Below are 25,785 nucleotides of genomic sequence, written 5' to 3'. Positions count from 1 at the left end.
TTTCTCAAGCGACTATTTTCCAATTCTCTTTTGCCTTTTTCTCTTGTTCGCCAACCCAGTTACACTTTCCCACACTTTTCTTGCAAATGTAGAATCATTAACTGTATGGTATTTTTCCCTTAATTGCAGTAATTCCTCTTTTTCTCTAATAATTGATTTTAATCGACATATCTTTGGAATCTCTCCTTTTTCTATTTCATATTTGAATATTTCGGATAGAGTTTCCCTATCACTATTATCAAAAAAACATCTGCCTCTCTTTTCAGGAATTTGCCCTAGTGTCACTTCCGAAGACTCGAGCTCAGTGTTGGATACTTGACCGTCCGTTTCGGTTCTTAACAGCTCGCCGAGAGCTATAGATGTGCTGGCACATTCGCTTGGTAGTGCTGTTAGTTTGTATGTGTTCTCAGCTGTACTGACAGAATGTGTCATCAGGCCAGCCAACATCCCTCTTAAATTCGGGGCGCGGCTGTGCACTAAACTTACAGCAGTTTTTCTGAATGATCGTGATGTTATCCGCGTAGTACAACCTGCAGCCTTCCAAATTTGCTGAATGGAGTGAGTAAACTGGCTCACTGTCATCTGGTTTCCCGAGTCCGTAACGAACACATAATCATGTTCTGGTTGAAAACTGGGTCTTACAATTTCTATATAAGTTCTTAAAAATGTTTTAGTTTCCTTGTTCATACATATCTGAGCTGGTCCTTTTGACGCTGCTGTTTTATGCTCAAAAACTTGAACAACAAACATTCTTTCATCTCTGGTACTGCTACTTGCTTGGTCATGTGTTGAAACAAAGCAACCGTTTGCAAACTCTGCTACTTTCATATTAACAATAGCACCTGGGCGCTGGGCCGTATTGAGCATGAGGGTTATCAACAAATAATCCCTTACAGTTGAGTGTTCTCCTGAGGACAATATTTGGCCCTCACTTCGAATTTTACGTAATAAGGTTTCTGCACTCATTTTTATCGTGCTTTCATCAAATTTCGTTATGTCTGCAGATGTGACTGCAGTTTCACGTTCTTTTATTATGCGTTCGTGCGTCCTTTTTACATTGAAAGTTTGAAACGATTTTGCCCAGCCTTGCAGAAAGTTAACCTGTTCATCAAATTGATTTGCGTCCAGCTTTTTTGATTGTAATAAATACTTCAACAGTGTTTTCAAAGAGTTCATATATGAAAGCACTGTGTTAGGCTTCTTTGCTTCCTTTTGGGTTGAGAAAAAATCCCTGAATTTTGGGATCCCTTCTTTCACCATTTCGTCTATCGATACAATGCTGCATTGTTTTAAAATGCTTTTAGCTTGATAAACATGCTGATGTCTATTTTTCTTATTACAAACCGTGCCTCCGTCTATGGAACTGAGCCACTTGTCGAACTCTTTCCAAATGTGCTCTAGAGAGAAGTCCGACAAGTTGCATTTCGAGCAAAGTGCTTCTTTCGAATTATCCTGAGAAGGCTTCTCTGCTCTATTTTCTATTTTCATTTTTCTTAATGCTTCGTAGTATTCTTGACTTTTCTTCGTGTATTTATGTTTGTTTATGAGATGGCGGTCCATTCGCAGTACTTTTGAAGAACAACCTTCTAACTTGCACCACTTCCACCTTCTCTTTGCTTTGTCACAAGAAGTTTTCGGTATTTCATACCGAATGTTTTTGCTTTTTGTTGGACTCCATTTGTGAGTATTTCTTAGATGTCGAGGTAATTGAGTTACCTCCTTTGCGCATATTGGACATCTCTTTTTCGTCTTTAAATATCTGCCCTAGAAATTAAAGAAAAAATAAATAAATTAGCAACGTCTGCTATGTAAAACACTAACCAATATTTTAATACATGAAATATTTTTTTACTTCCACACTTTAAAAAAAGCAAAATAACTGAAATAACTACACGTTGCTAATAATACAAACTTTTTTGTTTGTACAGTGTTCTAAAAATTATTAATACTGTACTAAAAAATATTGATTTTGCCCCTTCAATTTGTTTGCCTGAATTTTTTTCGATTATATCAGTAATGAAGTTTGTAAAAATTGATTGCTGAGTACAATTTGCGATCACTGAGACGGCATAACATGAAATGTTCACATTTATAGCATTGGAGGTTCTTTTTTTAATTATTCACTAAATATGCATCATGTTGCTATATCACACTTAATTGCTTGATCAACGTTCGTTTTTCATCAGATGAAAATTTAAAAAACCCACTCTCGCCATGTCAAAACCCTTAGTTAGGGCAGCGGAAGGTGGAGTTGACTTCAATAATTCTATAAGGTTTATGATCACTTTTAAGCTCCGAGGTTATATTAAACGAGGACAACCTAGTGCCTGAAGTTCACACTCTCCAACCTCAAATCGCATCCAGCTCCACCACACCGGAGACAAGATCGCTAACCACTTCGTCATGAGGTATAAATGTTTTAAAGTCTGATGAAGAAGAGAAACGAGGGCTTGGGTCATGCATTTTTCTCCTGATTGAATCGATTCATGAAAATGATGAGATCATACCAGATGAGGGAAAGAAAGGGAGTAAAATGAAAAGCCTAACTGATTTTAAATTCTAATATATGTGGCCCCGCGTGGCGTAGTCTCTAACGCTCTCGACTTTGCTGCGAGCGGTCCCGGGTTCGATTGCCCGTGAGGTCACTCGGTCGAAAAGGTGCAGCAGCTTTTTCAGGCCTGCCTTCTTAAGTGAAGTTTTTCCTGGGTTTTCCTCACTCTCACCAGGCAAATGCAGGGATGGTACCTAATTTACATTTTCCAAGTCGCTTCCTTCCCTCCCCATTCCTTTCTTCCTTCCTTTTCCCTGGATTGTGTGCTCGCCGAGGGATGACGTCCAGTTTGTCCTGTATACAAATCCATACCGACTTCCTCTACACGCTTCTAAGTAATTTTAACAATGACATCATAGTCTGGAACAGTCCATAGGCTATTTTAAATTTTTTAATGCGTGTTATAAGAGAAGAGAAGGGGATTCAAAGAGGGGAAAGTGTGTTAAAAACTGCAAATAAAAAAAAATCTGACGAGTCTTTCATGTTAGGAAGATGCAACTCGCTTCCAGGTAGATGCAACTCGGTATAAAAGCTTCTTCCATGTAACTTTATTAGAGAGATCACAGTCTGGAATACACCGTAGGTTATTCTCAATTTTCAGTGCATGTCCTAACGGGGAAAGGGGAGGTTCAAAGCGTGAAAAAGTCGGTTAAAAATGTAAAAAAAAAATAGAGTATCTCACTAGTCTTTCATGTTAGGAAGATAGAACTTGCTCCTTCCAGGTAATTTTATCAGAGACTATAATCTGGGAAAGACCGTAGGCTATTTTCAATTTTTTGGTGCGTGTCCTAAGGGGCGAGAAGGGACTCAAAGATAGAAAAGTTTAAAAAGTAGGCACAAATGGAATATCTCACGAGGTGGGGTCAAATAAACTTTAGCATCCGTTTCAGCAGCGAGTCTATATGATACGTGGATCTGCAACTTAACGTGGAATTTAAACTACATGAGTCTCACCGGGAACTTAAAATGCACGCTTGTGTAGCTTCCGCCTATCATAAATCACGAAAACCATTAATTAAAATGTGAATGTAAAAAAAAAAAAAATGAGAAATTCCTTTTGGGAGAATCATGCAAAACTGAAAAAGTAAAATGTCCTAAAATGACTCAAAATTTTGAAAGATGACGCAAAATTTTTAAAATGACTTGATGAGAAACTGGTAAAAAAAAATCACATTTCTACAAGGTAGAAACTTATTCAGGATTTATGTACAAGTTAGCAATGTCTACGTTATACTAGTTAAAAGGTAGTATGTCACCAAAATCCGACCATTGTTTAATAAGTTATTTACTGAAAGAACATACAATGAGTATGGAAAGACGCATTTTGGTTTCAAAGATATTCATAAATTCATTACAATTAATAGTGATTATTACATGCCAAATATTGCCCTTTGGTACACTCATGTCCAAAATGATTGTCGCATATCTATAACTGTCTTCTTGTAAGAATATGATTTGAAATGATTTTGCAGGGTACTTTTAATACTGATACTATGTGTATGATCGGGAAATGTATATTTTTGGTAAATTTCATAGAAAAAGGATTATACGAAAATTAGAATGAGTAAAACAAAATGTTCCTAAACGGACAAGAAAGATTTATTTTTGTTTTATTGTTCTTATTTACTGCTCTTTTGACATGAAATTTGCCACATACATGTATTTGCTGATTATGCACATACTAACATTATAAGAAATACCGGGCGAATTCGTTATCAAATTATATTCCTACAACATTTTTATAGACATGCGACAATAATTTTGGACATGAGTGTACATCACAGCCCATGTTCCCTAATTCATCCACCTCCCTATTAATAAGCAAAAGCCAATTTAACAGACAGAATAGATAAATTTAAATTATCTAAATGTAGAAATAGTAGATAGGCATTTAAAATGTACGCCATTTATTACCAATTAAATTTTTGCATCAAGAAAAACAACTCTAAATGTCAAGAACACCAAATTACTTAATTCCTTCTCGCTAATTTGTTTCATCGCTGTATGTATTTTTTATTTGGGGGCCAAACTACTCTCAGGAAAATTATGTCATTGCGAGAAAATGTTTAGGAATTTAGGAGGGTTGTAGATGGCATCTCACTTGATACATATTGTCCCTTTAAGAGCAACTTCCTCTATAATTCAGACTAATTTATCTATGTTTTTGGAACCCGCCTGAGATATGTTTAAATATTCAAGCAAGGGCAGTTCAAAATGGATTCTTTACACTTTTGCCATTTTCTAAATATCTTTATTTAAAGTATTTATACATATTTCTGGGTATTATCGGCATCTATTGCCTTAAGCCCATCCGTAGTCAAGCACACTATCTGGGGAAGGAAAAAAGAAACAAGGAAGGAAGGATGCCCCTAAGATCTTTATATTAGGTACCATTTCGGTGTTTGCCAAGCGTGAATTAGAACCCCCTCCACCCAAAAAAACTCACTCACGAGTGGCTGGCGTTAAAAAGCTGTTACACCTTTTCGACCAAGCGTTCTCACCGGGAGTCGAACCCGTGACTTCTAAATCTGATAAAGTTTTATGACCCATTCTTATGTTGGCGTTTTACTCTATTTGGGGACGAAACTGTAAGACATCACTTTCCGAAATTAACCCTTATAGCTCATTAACTCACTGTATATTCAAAATTGAAAACTATATATATATATATATATATATATATATATATATATATACAGGGTGGGCCATTTTAATTAATCCACGGAAATATCTGAAAAATGATAAAACATAGAAGAAATTTTTGAAGTACAGGTTATATATTGCTAAGGGGGAAAACCAATTCCGCCAAAAGAACCCCTCCCTGTCCCCCCTAAATGGGGGTAACGGGGGGTAACTTTGAAATGTCAAATCGGAACATGGGTCGAGTAATACCTCGTTCGAAAGGTCTTGGAAAACTAAGTAACGCTGTACCAAAAGATGTTCCATATTGTGCACCGGTTTCAAAATGGCCGCCATAATATGGTTCGGAAACTCCAGTACCCGTAGTGTGAAAACCATGGAAGGTAAATGAATGGAACAAAATTGAAATACCTAAATATCATAGGGCATATCGAACGGTGTGGTCCCTGTGATCCCAGTGGCCTCTCTAAAGGGGTTTTGGGGGCTAACTTCAAAATTTCAAATAGTAACATGAGTCGAGTGGTACCTCGTTCGATAAATCTTGCAAAATCTAACATATTGCAGGAGAAAACGATTGATGTGAAATGGCAGTGTTCTCAAAAGGCCGCCGAAACATAGTATCCGTGTCAGAGAAAAGGTTTAGTACCCGTAGTATGAAAGCGATTGGAGATAAATCAATAAAAGAAAAACCGGAGTAGCTAACTGACGTAAGGCACATCGAGAGGTGTTGTCGGGGTGACTCCAAGGGCCAACTGAAAGGTATCCGGGGCCAACTTGAAAATTTCAAATAGCAGCTTGAAAAGAGTAACATCACATTACATAGACAAATTAATATCAAACAGCTTCTGTAAGAAAATTTTCGACATGAGACACCGTTTTCAAAATGATCGCAAAGACATGGTGACTGTGTCTAAGAAAACGTCTAGTGCCCATAGTATGAATACGGTTAGATATAAATGAAAATAACAAAAATTAAATAGGAAAACCACGGAGGCGTTCCAAGACTCGAGAATAATACAACAGAGATAAAAATATTAGAGTAAAATTGCCATAATGTATAGAGAGAAATCCAAGTCCTGCAAAATAATATCTCCCTGCGCTTTGTATGTGAGTGGGGTGGAAAGTAAAGTGAAAGTTCAAACGAGTACTCTACTTTAATTCGTAAATTAAGGCTAACCTTAGAAATAGGTATGGTGTGGTTGAAACATTTGTTTGTAAGGATGACGATGTAGTGACTAAAAAAAGAGAAACTTTTATGCAATGCGTGCTGGTTATTCAGAAAGCATTTCGGGGATACACGTACACACCGTTTCGTCCGTCAAGCTCACAATATGACATGAATGCTAATAGTTAATCAAAATGTAACTGTGGCCATCCGCGTTAACTTAGTGCACCAATTCTCTATGCATGAAGTCTGCCTTCCAAACAGCATTGGGTAGGTCAAGCGTACGCCCGAACCGTTGTCCGGTCGGACATTGAAATTTTGAAGTTAGCTCACAAGACCCCTTCAGGGAGGCCACTGGGATCACAGGGATTACATCATTCGATATGCCCTATGATATTTACGTATTTCAATTTTGTTCCATTCATTTACCTTCCATGGTTTTCATACTACGGGTACTGGAGTTTCCGAACCATATCATGGCGGCCATTTTGAAACTGGTGCACAATATGAAACATCTTTTGGTACAGCGTTACTTAGTTTTCCAAGACCTTTCGAACGAGGTATTACTCGACCCATGTTCCGATTTGACATTTCAAAGTTACCCCCCGTTACCCCCATTTAGGGGGGGCGGGGAGGGGTACTTTTGGCGGAATTGGTTTTCCCCCTTAGCAATATATAACGTGTACTTCAAAAATTTCTTCTATGTTTTATCATTTTTCAGATATTTCCGTGGATTAATTAAAATGGCCCACCCTGTATATACAGTATTCTGATACCTTTCTATTTCTCCCACCCTTCACTACGTTACTTAAGGTAAACATGTATCGTAAAATTACACTTTCTAGTGTTACTGTCATATCTACCACATATATCTAGCACCATCAATAATGGGAATAGTAAAATTGGGATCAGAATGGAGAATTTGGGGGGAATTAATTGCGCCTAAGCGCGTAGGTGGATGGAAACCTCTTTACAGGCTCGTAGCCAGAACGATAAAGCAAGGGAGGCCAGATCATTTTAATAATCTTACAAGGAAGCTAAGTAGAGTACACCTTCATTCATATCTATATTCCAATAATCAACTGAAAATTTGTTAGTCCAGCCCCCTTCCTATTCAGCCTCCTGTTCTTGTGCCGCACAGCTGGTTACAAACCGAAGTATTGTTTTGACTTAACCAACATTAATAATGTCCATCCATCCACCCATGTGCTTGGCGCATTGAATCCCCCAAACTCACCATCCACGCAAAAACTGTATTACCTCCACTCCCAAATATTATTCTTTGTCATGACAATTACTTATTTTAAAATACGGATTAATGCTAATTTTTCATTCATACCGTTCATGAAAACATTATTATTCTGTAGTTATTATTCAGTTGTTTTATTTTCAATGGAAACATTATTGCTCCCCCCCCCCCCCCAACAAAAGTTGCATCTGTCCGTTTCTTCCAGGTAAAATTAAATTACATAACTTTGGGAAGTGCTGTCGATGTTTGGATAATTATAAATGACGGACTTACTCGGTACTAACCCCTTACCAGCTCCAGTACATATTCTTAAGGATGACCGTGATTAAAGAAAACTCTTTTTATCATCATTCACACTTAAAAGTGTGTATATTATAGCTACTCTTTTTATACTAGTAGTATGAGTAATTTCCCCCTTAGTGCTACTTGCTAAGACACCATATTGAATAATCTTCAACTATGATTTAGACACTGCACTTCGAAATTGAGCTTCCTTTTAGCACCAAAGCTCTATGAGACATGAATGTAGAGTTTGAAGTGGGATGGGTCAGAACAACTGCAATGCGTTCAATGAAGGCCTACAAGAAATTGCCTGAGAAGAAATAGAGTGGTATTTCCGACATAATGCTATATTATTAGACTTCCAAACTATACTATGTGTAAGTCTTGGAATTCTTACAGAATGGCTATGTCGTCCGTCTGTCTGACAACAGGTATCAGAGCAAAAACAGTAAGAGCTATCGACAACCGGTTTTCGGGAATCCATTCAGCGTCCCAGGAATAGGTTCCATTTCCTTGTACTACCTTTTAATTAAACCGGAAGTGGTGGAAGTCGACCACATCGGTTTCAAGAATGATGCTTATAGCTCAAGAACGGAAATAGCTAAAGGCAAACGGTTTCCGGGAATCGATTTAGGGTGTTAAGCAAATAAACTAAATCCACCCTTATATTTCTACTAAAACCGGAAGTGGTAGAAATTGACTACTACTTACGCTTTCAGTACTGATTTTCAAAAAGCAAAAACGACAAGAGATATCGAAAAACGGTTTTCTGGAATCGATTCAGCGATGCAATGATAGGTCCTATCCCGTTCGACAACCTTCTATTCAGCCGTAAGTGGTAGAAATCGACCACTTCGATTTAAAATGTAATATGGAAACCGGAAGTGGTAGAAATTCATTATTACTTCTAGTTTCAATATTGATTTTCATATAGCAAAAACGGTAAGAGATATTGAGAAACACGTTGTTTTAAGAATCGATTCAGAGTCTCAAGAATATGTTCCATGTCTTCTATTTAGTATGCAATTGGCATGGTTTGGAAGTTTACTGTAGTTTTACACTGTGAAACGATACTCACTTTTTATTATTATTATTTATTTAATATTTCTTAGGTAAATCCTACTTCCCGAAATTAAGGATTACTTCTAAGTGCTTTATTCGCTTATCCTAGTAATATTGTGTGCACGATGCACGACACACGTAGGATACAGAATATTTACTACCAGAGTGGCACACTTCTATGTTTTTCCATTGGCTGCGACTCTAGTTTGAGAAATGAGACAAAGGTTCGATTCCCGATGGGAGATCGGGACTGTAGGTCTATGTCTCAGCATCGCTGCTGAAAGAGACGCTGAACTCATAATAATAACAATAACAACAATAAACAAGAAAACTAGTTTTAAGAAAACTTGATGCTATATACGCACGAATTTTGGATACTTTTAATTTCAATTGTAACGTGCCAGAAAATTTCCCCTGTGGCTTTGTTCATTGCTCTCTGAGGACATCGGACATAGAGTCCTGGATGCTTCTCATTAGAATAAGTGATATCAGAAGGGAACATTATCATGACGGTATGATACTACTATTACTATTTTTCTTTTTTCTTTTTTTTTATTTGTTGCCAAGCTTACCTTTTCCTTTTCCTTCTGGCTTGTACATTCTCTTTCTTCAGCTAATGGTGTATTAAATTGAATGTTATCGTGTTTTTGCAATACTTCCTTAGGTCTAGATCTATTCTCTCGGACAAGAAGTTTCTTCCTTCTTACACTGGAATGAAAAAATATAAATATATAAATACACAATTTATTTACAAGTGCTACAAGATTTGAATTTTGAGACTAATGGTTATGAATATTCTTGATCTCCAATTGATGTTTTGGGTTCGAATCTGGAGGCTAATATTTTCCCATGGTTGCCTTAGTCACGCTAAGCTAAAGGTCCAATGACTCCTTTATTACATAGGCCTTGTCTAACTTCCTTCCAATTATGCCTTTGCTTTGTTCATGTTGTATGTTACTATTTTTAGCCCAGAATAGACTTTCACTTGCGTTTGGTACATTGCTAATGAACAACGTTATTAAGTATAAATAACAATATTTATTCTAACTATAATGTTTCACTATAATGTTGAATCAATAGTAGTAGTGCGTGGGGTTAAATGTTGTATAGAAAGTGCTCGTTACAGTTATTCAAATCCTAACTAGCGATTTATTCTACGTGCAATGTATTTAACTTAGCAAGAGATGCGCACGAGACAAGATTTATGGCTGTCTCCGACTCAAACATTTGCTGTAAAAGTGATGTCTCGACTCCAAAAATATATATTTTTCTATTGGAAGAGCCGTGTCTCTACTCGAATTTTGTGAGGAAAATCCCGTCTCGACTCGTCTCGTGCGCATCCCTAAAAATACAATTCAAAAGATGCTCCAAGAACACGTGTAGGCGCTTTTTATACATGTCTCCAAGATTAAAAGCACATAACATTAAAATAAGATAAACATTTCCATTCTCATTGTCACTGCTCTAGTAAATGCAGTTTGGAATTCTGTAATATTGGGGCTAATTTTATCACTGTGTAATAGGTCTTAGGTCAATGATTCAAACTCTATTAACCCTTTCGCCCTTGTGCAGTGCCAGATCTACTCGTCAATCAGCTGAAGTTTTATTTCGCCTAACACTTTATCATTTTATTTATCTATTGATACATTTTATGGGCATTGCCGGCATCTACGGCCTTAAGCCCGTCACGTTTGAGAGATGACGTCCTTCGGCGACCACTCAATCCAGGGAAATGGAAGGAAGCGACCTAAGCCCTGTATGTTAGGTACCATCCCGGCATTTGCTTGGTGGGAGTGAGGGAAACCCAGAAAAGAAGCCTCACTTAAACTGGGGTAACACTTTATCAGATGCTATTCAGAGATACTAGTGACATCCGCGATTTTAGGCAAAATGATAATTTGCATTGGCCTAATTCTCATCATTCTAAAGATTTGTAAAGAATACAACTCCTATATCAGAGGTGACTACATACTGTACTGTAAGTGAAATTACACGCCTGTTACACAATTTCACAGCAGGACAACAAACAAAAAGCTAAGATAGGGGGAGGAGGAAGGGAGGCTAACTTAGCTTCACCTTAAATTTATGACTGCTTATTTTTTGAAAACATAACCAAACAACTGAAAGTTTTAGGGTGGGCAAAAGGTTTTCGCAGGAAGGGTTCAGCCTTCATGGCCACCCCTAGCTAGAACTTGCTTCGCATTCATGCAGAGATAGTCATACAGAAAATATATGTTAAAATATTCTACAGCAACGCTACGTGGATGAAAGTGAAGAACACAACATCGATGTGGAAATTATGCAAATAGATCTAGGAAAGTTGTCGACCAGCACGATTTTGCACGTGCGGCCCTTTATGGCTGTGATTTTCCTCCCTACAAAGTAGTAGATCTGACAGTGTTTCAAACCAGCACTGAAACAGCAAACCATAACTCCAAACGCTGTCATAAACAAACGGATTAAGTGTATAAAGACAGTTTAACGTTCATATTAGCTGCACTTATTTCAAGTTGAAAATAGATATCTATGAATTCTAAATAGCATTAGTCGCAGCAATGAACATATAGTATGTTAACTCGTTGGCATAATATTTACAACATATGATGCACTTATAAACAGTGGCGTTACTAACAGGCTAGCATGGCCTGCGTTGCGGGGGGAGGCAAAGCGGGGCCTATTTAAGTTTCGGATATTAACTTAATAATGTTAGGATGTTAAATTCACTTTTCAACTTTCATATTACTGCACTCGTTTCCCTCAATCCCAAAAATCCTCACCGATGTACCCAAGAATTCTCTATATCTTAGATTGAAAAGAAATCGTAGAATGAGTTGTAATAGACTGTAAAAATTCTACTGGAAAGATTTATCATCTCCTCTCTGAAACAACTTGTCAGTTTACGAAGAGTAATGAAGGAAAAGCTTAGTGAAATCTCAACTTGGAATGACTTAGCCAATTTTTTTAATCGTAGATAACTATCATTGTTAGTAGTGTCCCGGATTTGTGTACTCATTTCCAATATCTCACTTTGCTTGTGACGAAAGTCAATCTTGAGTGATCATTGAGTACTAAAAGCTTCACTACAATCTATCAAAATCCCAGATCATTGAGCTTAACATGATTATTCTGTTAAGACAAAAATCTTAAATGTTAATGGAAACACAGCAATCCTTTCCCCTCCCCTAAAAACAAACCTTTCCCAGATTTGATATACAGGGTGTTTCAAAACAACACCGACAACGTTTGGGAGGTGATTCCTGACACCAAGATAAGACGGAAAGTATTGACCAATTTGGGTGCACAAATGCTTCCTTTCGGAGTTATAGGCTGCCGAAAACATGAAAAGATGAACTTTATAGCTCCATAGCTCCACTAACATGTGCCCTATCTACAAATACATGTTTCAAAATCCTGAGGTACTCACGAAGCAATTTTTATAGAGGGAACTTGGCTACGGGCATGTAATTTGAAGTACTCTCGAACCACCTCTATAAAAATTGTTGTGGTAGTATCTCAGGATTCTGAAACGTGGATATTTGGAAGGGGCACATACTAGTTCCTAAGTGAAGTCTTGACCCGACTACGGTAGGTCCCATAGTTTTGAAACTATTGACCTTTAAAGTTTACATTTTCAGGTTTTCGGCAGCCTATAGCTACGAAAGGAAGCAGTTGTGCACTCAAGATGGTCTATACTTTTTGTATTATCTTGGTATCAGGAATCACCTCCCAAGCGTTATCGGTGTTGTTTTGAAACACCCTGTATAGTACTAAAGCATATTTACCTTTCCATCAGGTCATCAAAGGAACTATCGCTTTCAGTAGGCGGAATAAATTCGTCGCTGGAGGACGCAGGTTCTTCGGATGATGAAGTCTGAAACAAATAAAAGGAAAATTTAAATAAAAATAAAAAAATAAGCATATAGGAATTTTAGGGGCTTGTGCGCAAGACATATAGAATTACTTAACAATTCTGTACCGTATTTCAAGGGAAGGTTTGTTTATTTGTAAATAGCGACCATAGTTTTGGTGCATAATATCTCTGGTTCGATTCCTGGTTGAAAAGCATTAAATTTGCACACATGATCGGAGTTTGGGTTTCGCTTAAGTCGTAGGTCCACGTTTCGCTTAATAACCTCACTACTGAAAACGGACATAAATCTTCAACCAACAACAACTATTATTATTACCAAGTCATATTTAACACTCAAAGATTAGCAGCTAAAGCCTCGTAACAATACATAGGCCTATAATATAATCTGGAAATAATGCTATTGTCTCTCAATATATATAGAGATAAAGTTACACTACAACTTCGGTTTATCGAATTAAAGGGAGGAAAGCCGTTTCAAATAACGATTTTTCGGTTAAGCCGTGACCATTTTGAATCTAATTATAATATATAATTCTAAAGTGTCTCGAAGGTCAAACGAATTCAAATTCTTTTTGCAGGCTACACTTATGTTCTTCATTGAAGTTAAAATTACAGGATTACAGTACATCAATATGTACTTTCAACGTTTCCGAGCAGCAATGCCCCGCCTTCTTTTCATTAGAGGAACGTCAGCCGGTGTTGATCCATTGCATTGCTCAAGAAATGTTAGAGCAACATAAAATAGCAACAACACATGCAATATTTTTGTTCATTCCCGTGCAGTAGAGTACAAGTTTTTTTTTTTTTTTTTTTTTTTTGATTTGCCGATTTAGGAGGCATTTCGGATAACCCGCGTTCGGTTAACTGGGGTTGTACTGTATTATTATTATTATTATTATTATTATTATTATTATTATTATTATTATTATTATTATTGTTATTATTATTATTATTATTATTATTATTATTATTATTATTATTATTATTATTATTATTATTATTATTATTATTATTATTATTATTATTATTATTGCGCATTTGGAAGTGCTAGTAAAATTTTCCAGTGATCTGAAGCTATTGAACTTTTTGTGACAAGAAAGAATCTGTGTTAATCATTTATGCACTGTTTCCATTTGAATTAATTAGCACAGCTAAGGCTGAGCCGAAAGGAGTCTGGCCATTCAAAAGTTTTTTTTTTTTTTTTTTTTTGCCTTCTCTAACTTACGAATTTTAATATAACAAATTATATAAATTTAATAAATATACCCATTTGACCCATTAACTTTAATTCTGGTTCACCATTACTTCTGTCTGCTTCCTCTACCCAAAGTTCGTATCAGGATGATGGGATGCTCGCAACTTATAAATTTTCAATTGCATTGGATTTATTGTATTTTATACCAGTTATGGCAAAATAATATTGCTGTGCGGGCTATAACAAGATAAGAAGCGTGTTTCGGCGGCCAAAATAGATGTATAACAATAAACATAACAGAGACTGGTTTATTTTTTCGGAACAACTTTTTGACAGCGGCATCCGTCAAATCGCATGTCACAGAGCAACCAAACTGTACGCACTTGTGTATCAACATCTAAACTGTTCATAACAGAACGAAGGTTTTGTAGTAGGCAAAATATTGCAAATGGATTCTGAGAAGGGTATATTAGGTAGGCTCTTTTTCTTGTTCAAAGCTTATGGTGCGTTTCCATCTGAACATTTAGCCCGAACAGAACAAATGTTTGGGCAAAAGCGCCGCGCTGAACGTAACACCGAACCGAACAACGAACAAATCATGTTCGTTGTTCCGCTCGCCTATGTTCGATGTGAAGTTGGTTTTTTCCCGAGCATCAAAGGAGTGTTCGTGGAATGGCATATTCTAGTGTAAAGGTCCCCACGAAGGTTTTAACCCTAGCAAGAGAGAAGAAACTTCACCTTTCGTTTTGCACATATTCCAACATGAAAAAAATACTGTCAGTTATCATTGATAGCGATATTCCAATACATATTCTAAAAGAAGAGGAAAAAATATCTTAGAAAATTATAATCGACATATTCGGTTGTGGAGCACTTTGATGCCAAGCGTATAATTTTGTTGAATATAGGGAACCCAGGCTTCGCAAATTCATATCTGCTTCAGGTAAATTTCATAAATTTCCCCCGTTACTGCATTTCGCGACATTGACGGTTCAAAGCCATAAAAATGTCTTTGATTCAAATCTAGATACTCTGAAACTAAATAGTGATATAGAAACAGTAAACTCGTTACGTTTTCTAAAATATCTAACTAGAGGCGGCCTTTGACTGAACTCAGGCCAGTAAAATTTATTTGTTTTGCTTCAAACTAATAGAAAATATATATAAGATCAAATCCATTGACTCACTCACTCATTCACTCATCAAAAGATCTCCGAAACTACAAGGCGTAGAATCTGGAAATATTTCCCTTGCACCGTAGGCTGTGGAAGAAACGGGGCTTTGCGAAATACGATTTAAAGGGGTGGTGATGGGGTCTTGAATGATTTTTTGGCATTGACAATATCTCCGAATCTACTAAAAGTAGTATCTTGAAATTTTCTGAAAAAGTTTCCCTTGCACCCTAGATTATATATATAAGACGGAGTTTCGCGAAATACGTTTCCTTGGGGGAGGGGGTAAATTATTTTTTGACGTTCTCTACATTTTCGAAATTACTAGGTGTAGAATATTGAAATTTTCAGGAAATCTTCCCCTTGTATCGTAGGCTGTACATGAGACGGGGTTTTGCGAAAAGTCTCCTAAGACTTCAATGATTTTTGGACTTTGGTATATCTCCGAAACTACTACGCGTAGAACCTTGAAATTTTACATTAATGTTCTTCTTGCACCATAGACAATAGATAAGGCTAGGTGTTGCAAAATAATTATTCTAAGGGGGGAGACGTCCAAAGTCATCCCCATCGACATGGGGCCAGAGGGGGATGGATGGAAAATCAAATGTCCAAAAATGACCAGTATTAGTGTCAAATCAATAGTATTCGGAGTCGCAGGGATGAATTGTGACTTTCCCGATGTCGTTTCTGTCCAAATTCAGCCCCCATTTGCGTGGAGCCAAAGGGCCAAGGGTCTGAAAAATAAAAGGTGCAAAATGATCTATATCAGTGTCAAATCCATAGTTTTCGGGGTCGCCGGCATGAATGGCGACTCTTCCGATATCGTTTATTCCAAGTGGAGCCAAACTGGGGGGAGTGGAGGCTGAAAAATAAAATGTCCAAAATGAACAATATTAATGTGGAATCCATAGTTTCCGGGATCTCCGGCATGTCATTTAGGTCCAAATTCAGCTCCCATTTGCATAGGGCCAAAGGGGGGATAACATGTCCAAAATGACCAATATTAGTGTCGAATCAATAGTTTTCGGGGTCGAAGGGGTAGATAGTGATTTTCTCGATGTTGTTTACGTCAAAATTCAGCCCCAACGCTATGGAACCATAGAGGGGAAAGAGCTGAAAAATAAAATGTCCAAAATAGCCAATATGAGAGACGAATCCATTGTTTCCGGGGTCGCAAGGATGAATGGTGACTCTCCCGATGTGTTTAATGTCTAAATTCAGTCCCCATTTGCATGGGGCAAAAGAAGGATAAAAATAAAACGTCCCACATGGTCAATATTAGTAAAATGAAATGAAATATTTGTTTTACGTTCTACGGTTATGCTGGGTAGGCTAAATAGATTAGAGAAAAATGAAATGGTGGAATGAAGACAGTAGGAGGAAACGTAAGAACCACGAGAAAACTCACGCACACGGTGTTTATCCACCACAAAGTCTACTTAGTGTGAGTTGGAATCGAACCAGGGTCCTCACGCAGCAGAGATGAGCGGTCAACCACTGAGCCACCGTACCCCTAAGATCAATATTAGTGTCGAATTCATAGTTTTCGGAGCCACTGAGATGAATAATGTCACTCACGATGCCATTCCAGTCCAAGTTCAGCTTTGAACTGTATGGTGGCTCAGGAGGGATTAGGCAAGCAACCCTAACTGCATTTCAGGTTACCTCTGTTTCACATTTTTGAATTATTTTGCTTAACTTTTATTCTTCTCCCGTATATCGCTTGCAACACCGAATCCGTGGTTCTTTGTTACTTAAGTTATCTATTTCTTTATTTTCTGAGCGATAACGACAACGGCATTGCTCTTCGTTATTTATTCCAGTCATGTCTTGATTTTCAAATATTTTTGCATAAACTTTATTCTTTCCGTTTGGCTACTGCAACACCAAAAGCGTCGCTCTCTGATAGGAGTGGCAATGCCGAAGTCGTTGCTTTTCTTAAGTGCCAAAGTTTATTCGTTACCTACTGGGTCAAACTCTGTTTTTATCATTTCATTTCGATTGAAGTAAGTATTCACATAAGAAAAACGGGACTCAAATACACCTTTGAAATATTTTCTATTAACCTATTCTTCCCGCGCAATCTTTGATACTTCAGCTAGCTTTTTATATAACAATTATTGCATTAGACAATCCTTTTTTCTTAGTTGTATTCGATTAAACTTTAATTTTTACAGGTGTGATGTCCCTCATGGGCCGCCTCTGTGACTACCTTTTCCATCCTATGGCGCAAGGCCTCGGGCAACTCTTGAACCTCTCTCTTGAACCTCTATTCAAACAGGAACTTGCAGAGATCAACACTTCCGGTTTAAACGTTGATCTCTACAGAATGAAAACGGTAAAATATAGTACATTGTTGTTTTCTGCAGTCAATTCAGCGTCCCAGTAATATATTCTATTTCTAATCTCTACTAAAACTGGAAGAGATAGAAGTCTACAACTACTTCTGAACCTATTGACCTGATTTAAAAAAAAAAAAATAATAATAATAAAAAAAGAGTATAATAATCTCAATATATAAAAGCCCAAGTCCTGAATGACTGAGTGACTGATTGATCTTCGCCTAGCCGATATATGTCGATATATTGGAATCTATGAGGATTAGAAAAAATGAAATGTGGTATTTGGAATCCTCATTGAAAATAATTAGATCTGTATTTCAGCGCTTTTTTTTTAATGTATAACCTAGATGGGAACAAAAGGAGCGGGAAGAAGAAAGGGGTGAGGTGGCAATTATTATAATAAGATGTTCTTATCTTGGAATCCCTGAAAGAAAGAAACATGAAACTTCGCATTTGAACTGTGAGGCAGTAGGCCGAGCAAACTGGGTGGCTTGGGGCGAAGCCCCATGGTACTTGAATTGAAATTCAGTATAGCTCGGGAATGCAGAAAGTTAGACCCAAGAAACTTGGTATTTGAAGTGAAATTCGAAATTCGATATGTTGAAGTGCGAGGCCGAAGGCCGAGCAACAAGATAATTAGGGTTCGGCGGGGGGCAATTGGGGTCAAAGCCCCCTGGTACTTGAACTGAAATTTTTTTACAGAGGTGGATCCTGAAAGGTTACAGACATGATACTTGGCATTTGAACTGAAACTCGGTATGCTTAAAGGTTTGAGATGAGAGGCCGCAGGCCGAGCAGTTACTTAGGTCCTGGGGGGCGAAGGCTAGGATATAATACCCGGATAATGCTAAGAAATATATCCAATTTTGAAATTTTCATGACGGAATTCCCAATATGATAAAAAATATGACTCATTTTTCCTAGCTACACACACCAGGACCTTCATACAATTTTTGTGCACAAAGTTTTTATCACGTCCTTAGAAGAGAATTTGGAGAACGTACAGAAATAAGAGAAAATGCGAAGCATTTCTAAACTTATGAAGGATTTTTAAAAATTATTTCTTTCAACTATGAAACTCCCAAACGTTAATAAACTCTGTACATTTGGCAATGCTATGTATACTACATTTTTTATGCACCACGGTCACGAAAATGAAACGAAAAATATTTAACCCTTACGGTACGAGGATATTTTTTGTAATGTGGAGTACGAACCCATCAAAGAAAAAAACTTTTCAAATGAAAATTTTCAGTTTTATTAATTAATCAATATAAATGGCATATCTATATAGATAATGCCAGTAGGTTAGGTTACGTTTAGCAAATAATGTTAGGACAGGTTAGGTCTATGTCTGCTTTTATACATTCCGTATGCTTTGCCACGGTATTGTTTGCCACAATTCAATTTTGGTGTACTTTATTTTTAATCAGAAAGATTGACACATAATTGACTCATGAGCTAAGGGTTGCCAGATAACTTTCTCTTATATAAATCGTGTTAACGCCCAAGTTAAGTTTATTCAAGTTGAGTTCAAGCACTCGACGAAATCATTTGTGTGCTTACACGTATGTAGTGTACACACAATGGCGTAGTGGTCTGGGGGACTGGACCCCGGAAATTTTGAGAAGTTGGTAAAACAAAGCCTAAAATAGAACAAAGCCTTAATATTATTATATATAATATTAAGCTCCAAATATTATTTAGCAGTGAATCAATATGAGACCTCAGTCATCCTGAATGCGAGAATACTTACTACTTCACGGTAAGTCAAACAAACATATGTATGCCTGGCAACCCTTACTGTTACGTCAGAAATGTTTCAATCTTCACAACAGTAAGATCTGATAAATATGCAATGAAAATACAAACCTATATTCTCAAACAAACAATATCTAAATCGAGTTTTGGCAAACAATACTGTGGTAAACAATCCGCCACCGTTTTTATGTTATGTAAGTTTCAGGACTAATAATTTTGGCTAATAAACAATTTTAATAGTATCAAATGATGATAATCACTTCCTCAACTTTGCGAAGCACACATACATCAATGTGTATAGCTAGCAGAAAAGAAAAATACACATTCGTAATTACATTTGCATAGGATAAAAAAGGGTAACACGCCCTACGAAGGGGCAGGGCCGTAGCTACAGGCTCGGGTGTCCCTGGGCAATAATTGACTGTGGGGCCCCTCTCACTTCAAATACTTCCCTTCTCGGGGCCCCGGGAAACTGCCCCGGCGATAGTTACGGCCCTGCGAAGGGAAGTCTGTTGAACTCACTCAAATTCTGGATACCTACAACGTACACGATAAGCCGTTTCAGAAAAAAAAAAAAAATCGTTCTAAACACTTCATTTGACAATGTTAATTTTTTACTATTTTTTTTCGTTCACGGAGACAAGCACAGTCTACATTTTAATTGGTTGTGATTTCGACGAACTATCCCCTTCCTTCCGTAAGGGTTAAGTTTAACGTCCTACTCTTATGCCGCCTAGGCTAAAGGACACTATGATAATGAAACAATAAATCAAATTGTGGAATGAATAAAGTGGGAGGAAACGGGAAAACCCCGAGATTACCCACGAACACGTTGTTTGTCCACCACGAAGTCCACTTGGCATGAGCTGGGATCGAACCAGGGACGCCGCACAACACGTGTGGGCTCTACCACTGAACCACCGCGGGCCCTGCAACACGTTCATGTCACTTTATTCGATGGGAAACAAGAAAATATACGATGATAGTTTTATTTCGTCCTAGGTGTAGAAAAACCTTAGTTTTGCTATTTTCGTAAAATTATACATCTCCAATCAAATAAGGTGACAAAATTTGTGCATAAAAACAGTATAAAGATACAAGTATAAATTATATGAACACTGTACAGAATTTGGGAACATATTGAGAGTTCTGTGATGGAAAAAAAAAAAATATTTTTTCACCCTTTTCTCTGTAACTTCAAAACAATAACTAATCTTGCTTTCTCATTGTTGTTTATGTACGTATAAAGCATTCTGATTCCCATCCATTCATTGTTATATTCGTGATACCTATAAATTTCCGTTTAAAGATAATAATACTGGTCTTACTTTTATTCGAATCTTTTCTCGACACGCTGTCCATTAAACCTTGCAAGACATAAAAGCGAAAGATTTACTTTACTTAAAAAATAATTTTCAGATTATTATTGTTGTTCTTGTGATATATCTTAGTGCCAGTATTAGAGTAAGCTGTAGTCCGATGACGTGAAACTGAAATTCTGAAATGAAATCTTTGAGTTTTACGTCCCGCGGTTATGGTGGAATGAAGAAAATGAGAGGAAACGGGAGAACTAAAAGAAAACCCACGAACACGGTGTTTGGCCATGACAAAGTTCACTTGGCGGGGGCTAGGATCGAACCCGGGACCCCAAGCACCAGAGGTGAACGCTCTACCACTGAGCCACCACGGCCCCCAAAATGAAATTCTGACACCTCCTTCTAACCCAATGAGCTCCCTCCTGAATGAAACTTAAGTCTCATATATTTCTAGGCATAAAAACAGTACCTTATGAAAATTTACTATATATAGTAATGCACTGCTTCTTGCCGAAATATAAGAATTGTACAACAGTTAGAAAAAGTGACAGAGACTTCAGTTGAGAACTGGTGACTAATAAAAGAGAGATTTTTATTAATATTTTAAGACTGATATTTATGTTTTGGAGGGAAAAGAAGAGGACACTCGGAGTTTCGAACAAGTCCTGGTGTAACAGATATAATATAAATCCGGGACTGTGTCGACTAATCCGGAATCCGAAAAACAAATATTGAGCTAAGGGCAATGTATCAAATTTACGAAGAAACAAAATATAATACCACGCTTACTTAATGTTATCAGAAAGGAAATAAAAATGCATTTTTTATTGATTAACGTGACCAGAAAACAAAAAACAAGTGTTGAAATGTTTGCATGTACTCAGCCTACTTTCACACTATATATAAGAACATGTTCTTAATATATTTACTGTTGAATTTTCATTATGTACTTTAACATCTGTAGCGCCAGTTATCTGCAAGTAGTTTACCATTCCCGATACTCAATTGAGAAAATAACTAGTGGGTTTACACAGGGCCGTAGCCAGGATTTCATTTCGGGGAGGGTCCGGAGTCTTTCTGGGAAGGTCCGGGGATTCTATCCCGGAAAATTTTTGAATCAAAACGCGAATTTAGGCTTTATTTTAATAACTATTCAAAGTTTTGCGAGGGTTCCAGACCACCTGGACTCCCCTCGCTTGGCTACGTCTCTGGGTTTACAGACCAGATTCCTGACAAGAGACCCAAAATTGCAACATGTAGTAGTCGTTTCCGATTTTCTCAAAAGTTCCATGAGCATTGAGCCAAAATCTATACAGAAAATTTAGGGTGTCTCACAAATATACTTTCAAAATCTCAAGTCAAACGATCTAAAATTGTGGCCTGTAGTAATTATATTTTCTTAAAAATCCTCAAAATTTCACACCAAAACACCCAAAATTGCGGCCCTTAGCGTGGTACAAACAAACTAACGCACAAATGCAAATTGAGTCGTCTCAGGAGCTTACTTCGTTCGGCAATAAATTTAACGAAGTTCGGTATTATTAATTTCACTCTGACTTATTTATTACTTTATTTCATTATCTCGATCAGCTTTCTGTTCTGTGTCCGAAATAATTGGCATGTCTTAGTAGCATTATCCTATTCAGATTATCATTTACTGGCAAATGCAGAACGTAAGCCTAGCTAACAGCTTCAATGCGCAGTTGTTGATTCTTTATATTATTTAAACTCGAAAAAAAAAAATACTTGAAAACCACTAGCACGTTGTATACAAGCTAATAATTATCGCGTATAAGCTTAGAGTAATGTTACTGAGCATTCCAATATCCCCCTTCAAACTTGCAACTTAACACAGTTTGAGAACCTCTGCTTTACTGGTTGACATTCGATTGAAATATGTGACTAGAATTTATCATAATGTTCAAGGGCGCAAATCTGTCTTCAACATTAAGGAGGGATGGGGGAGGCCATTCTATTTTTTTAAAGCGATGTTCAACATGTTTATGAAGTTAAAAAACAATGCTGTGGAGGACCAGCCAAGGGACATCAATTTCATCTCACTTTCCTTTGTACAGTCGGACAATATAATCACATTTCTCCCCAAAAAAACACATTTCAAATCGGATTATTTGGGGAGGGGACAGTCCTCTCATTTCCAGTATTGAGGAGGACATGTCCTCCTCATCCTCCTGGGATTTGCGCCAGTGGTAATGTCCGTCCGTTACTTCGCAAGATAACTTTTGAGCGAAAGCGAACTTTTTGAATTTTTTTTTTTCAATTAATATTTAATAGATACGTCAATTATTTCGGATGAGTTCGTTAATGGTAGTGATCCATAAACCGGAAGTGGTAGAAATCAACCATTTTCGATTTCAACGTTGATCGCTGTAGAGCAAAAACGGTAATAGATAGCCATAAGCGGTTTTCTACAATCGATTAAGCGTCTAAAGAATGCCTTCCATATCCATCCTTAATTCTCTACTGACACCAGAAGTGGTAGAAATTCACTAAAACTTTCGGTTTTAATTTAGTCCACATAGAGCAAAAACTATATACGATAGAAAAAAGATTTTTTCCATCAATTTAGCGTTCTAACAATACGTTCTATCTTCACTCTTAACCATTAACTCAAACCCGAAGTGGCAGGAATCAACCACTTTTGGTTTCAACATCGATTGCTATAGAGTAAAAACGGTAAAATATACCGAGAAGCAGTTTTCTAATTTCAATTAAACATCTCGAAAATATATTCCGTCCCCGTCCTTAGTTCTCTACCGAGACCGGAAATGGTAGAAATACAGCTTCCGGTTTCACTGTTAATCTACATAGAAGAAAAACGGTAAGATATAGCATGAAGCTGTTTTTTGGAACCGAGTTAGCTCTTTAAGAATGTATACTATCTTCTATGTTAACCCTCTAATTAAACCGGAAGTAAAATAACTACCGAATTTAACGTTCATTGCTCTACAGTACAAACGATAATAGTTAGCGAGACACGCTTTTCTCTAATCAATTAAGCGTCCCTAGAATGTATTCTCTCTCTCTCTCTCCAATATAATATCTCTACTAAACCGAAAGTAACAGAAATCTAGTACAATTTCCCGTTTCGATAATAATTTGAAAAAAATCGTGATCCCCTTTATTGTCTTTACCAGTTTAATAATAATAATAATAATAATAATAATAATAATAATAATAATAATAATAATAATAATAATAATAATAATAATAATAATAATAAACTAAAATTAAAAGTTCTCTTGATTAGTGATGGGCGCGAGGCGAGACAATGTTTTTATAATAAAATTCGACACGACACGAAACTTTTCAATAGAAAAAGATGTACTTTTCTAGACAAGACAACACTTACATGGCACATTATCGGGACGAAACATCACCAACTCCAGTCTCGTGCCCATCACGAAACTGTATTTACAGTCCATAAATGCCTATAGCCGACCAGATTATGTATGTTCAACTGGGTGATGCGTGGTTCGCATATCGGCTCCCAGGTGCCAGTTTTTTCTAGCTCCATTGACTGCAGATCGCTACCTGTTAAGTCAGGAACTTTCCAAAATATTAACTATGAGCAAAAAAGATCTATATTCATATAGACAGAGAAAAAGAAGTCTCATAAAAATTCCTTTATCATTGCAAAAAGTAAAGTCGACATTTATATATTGGAGAAGCTAACGCAAATAAACTATGGTTAAACGTTTACAATGCTGTATCCCGAATCATTTTCCTCTCCGCAATCAGTCGGAAATTGCCCCATTGAGTTTGAGAAAAACATACTTTAACTGATTGTCTACTAATATACTATGGTTGTTAGTATACTATGGTAAAAGACATGGAATTCTTATGTTGGTAGAGCGTCTTGCCCTAAGCCATATCTGAAATGACGCCACTGCTTAAACGGTACGAACCAGCTATTATCGTTATTAAGATCATTATATTTAGTAATAATATGAATACCACAGTATATGAGTTGTACAGAGCTTACATCTGGTGTGTCTAAAGTCTTTGGTTCGATTCCAGCTCATGCCAAGTAAGCTCTCAAGTACATAAACACCGTGTGCATGTGTTTTCTCTCATTTTCTTCATTCTACCAATTTGTTCATTAGCATTCATTATTCCATTTTCCCTTAGCCTCGGAACATAACCGTGGGACGTTAAACTGTAAAATTTCACTTTATTTTTCAGTAATAATTACGTGATTAATCTAGGGGAAAATCAGCTATACGGAGAAGATATACGGAGATGAGACAAGTATAATGCAATACGATAGGGTAAATATCTTACTTATTCTATGACAATACATTTCTTTATCATAATATCTTACTCTACAATTAAAAGAATTAAAGAAAAACGTAGCAAATGAAAAAGTACTCACCATCTCCATCTCTTCTTCAGTTATACCTCTTCAGTTATCTTCGAAACAAATTACACTTGACAAATCAAACGACTTCTTATCTTACGAATCTTCGGAGCCTCCGTGTTCATTTATATACCCGTGAGGTGTGACAATGGAAGACCATCAACCAATCACAAACAATGTCTGGTCATCTGTTTAAAGAGCTATTGTTTCCCTCACATTGCCCGTACACAGGGGCGAACTTATGGAGGGTAGCGGAAGCGATTTTTTTTTCCCTAGATCCTCTATATCTATGTATTTGTCTTCGACGATCGAAAGTTAATTACTTTCTTCTCTTTCAGGGCCGATGTAATAATTATTACCGACTATGTAATTGAAGTATATCTTTGCAATAAGTTGATAGAAAAACATTAAGAATCCGTTTGTATTCTAAACGCTTTTCGTAAAGATGATTTTCGTTTTGAGTTCGTTCCCTCACAAAGAAGTGTCGAAGTAGTTTCTGAGTCTATTCTTTGAAACATTAGGGAAGATAATTATTCAGGGCATAATTATTACCGACTATGTAATTGAAGTATATCTTTGCAATAAGTTGATAGAAAAACAATAAGAATCCGTTTGTATTCTAAACGCTTTTCGTAAAGATGATTTTCGTTTTGAGTTCGTTCCCTCACAAAGAAGTGTCGAAGTAGTTTCTGAGTCTACTCTTTGAAACATTAGGGAAGATAATTATTCAGGGCATAATTATTACCGACTATGTAATTGAAGTATATTTTTGCAATAAGTTGATAGAAAAACAATAAG

The 25,785-nt window shown here is 36.8% G+C and overlaps 1 protein-coding gene across 1 annotated transcript; it reads right to left on the bottom strand.

Annotated features, from left to right (window-relative positions):
* LOC145664135 (uncharacterized) lies at positions 1-25,098 on the bottom strand. Its single transcript, XM_081730528.1, has 4 exons — positions 25,003-25,098; positions 12,732-12,820; positions 9,522-9,657; positions 1-1,764 (listed from the first exon to the last, which is right to left on the bottom strand). The coding sequence occupies exons 1-4, from the start codon at positions 25,009-25,011 to the stop codon at positions 13-15; spliced, it is 1,986 nt and encodes a 661-aa protein (XP_081586654.1). The 5' UTR covers positions 25,012-25,098; the 3' UTR covers positions 1-12.
* Between the last annotated feature and the right edge of the window lie 687 nt (positions 25,099-25,785).

The sequence above is a fragment of the Thermobia domestica genome, chromosome 11, assembly GCF_964235325.1.
Source record: "Thermobia domestica chromosome 11, izTheDome1.hap1.1, whole genome shotgun sequence".
Taxonomy (NCBI): Eukaryota; Metazoa; Arthropoda; class Insecta; order Zygentoma; family Lepismatidae; genus Thermobia; species Thermobia domestica.
Note: the sequence above shows the minus strand (reverse complement) of the source record. Positions and strands in the feature narration are given on the sequence as shown.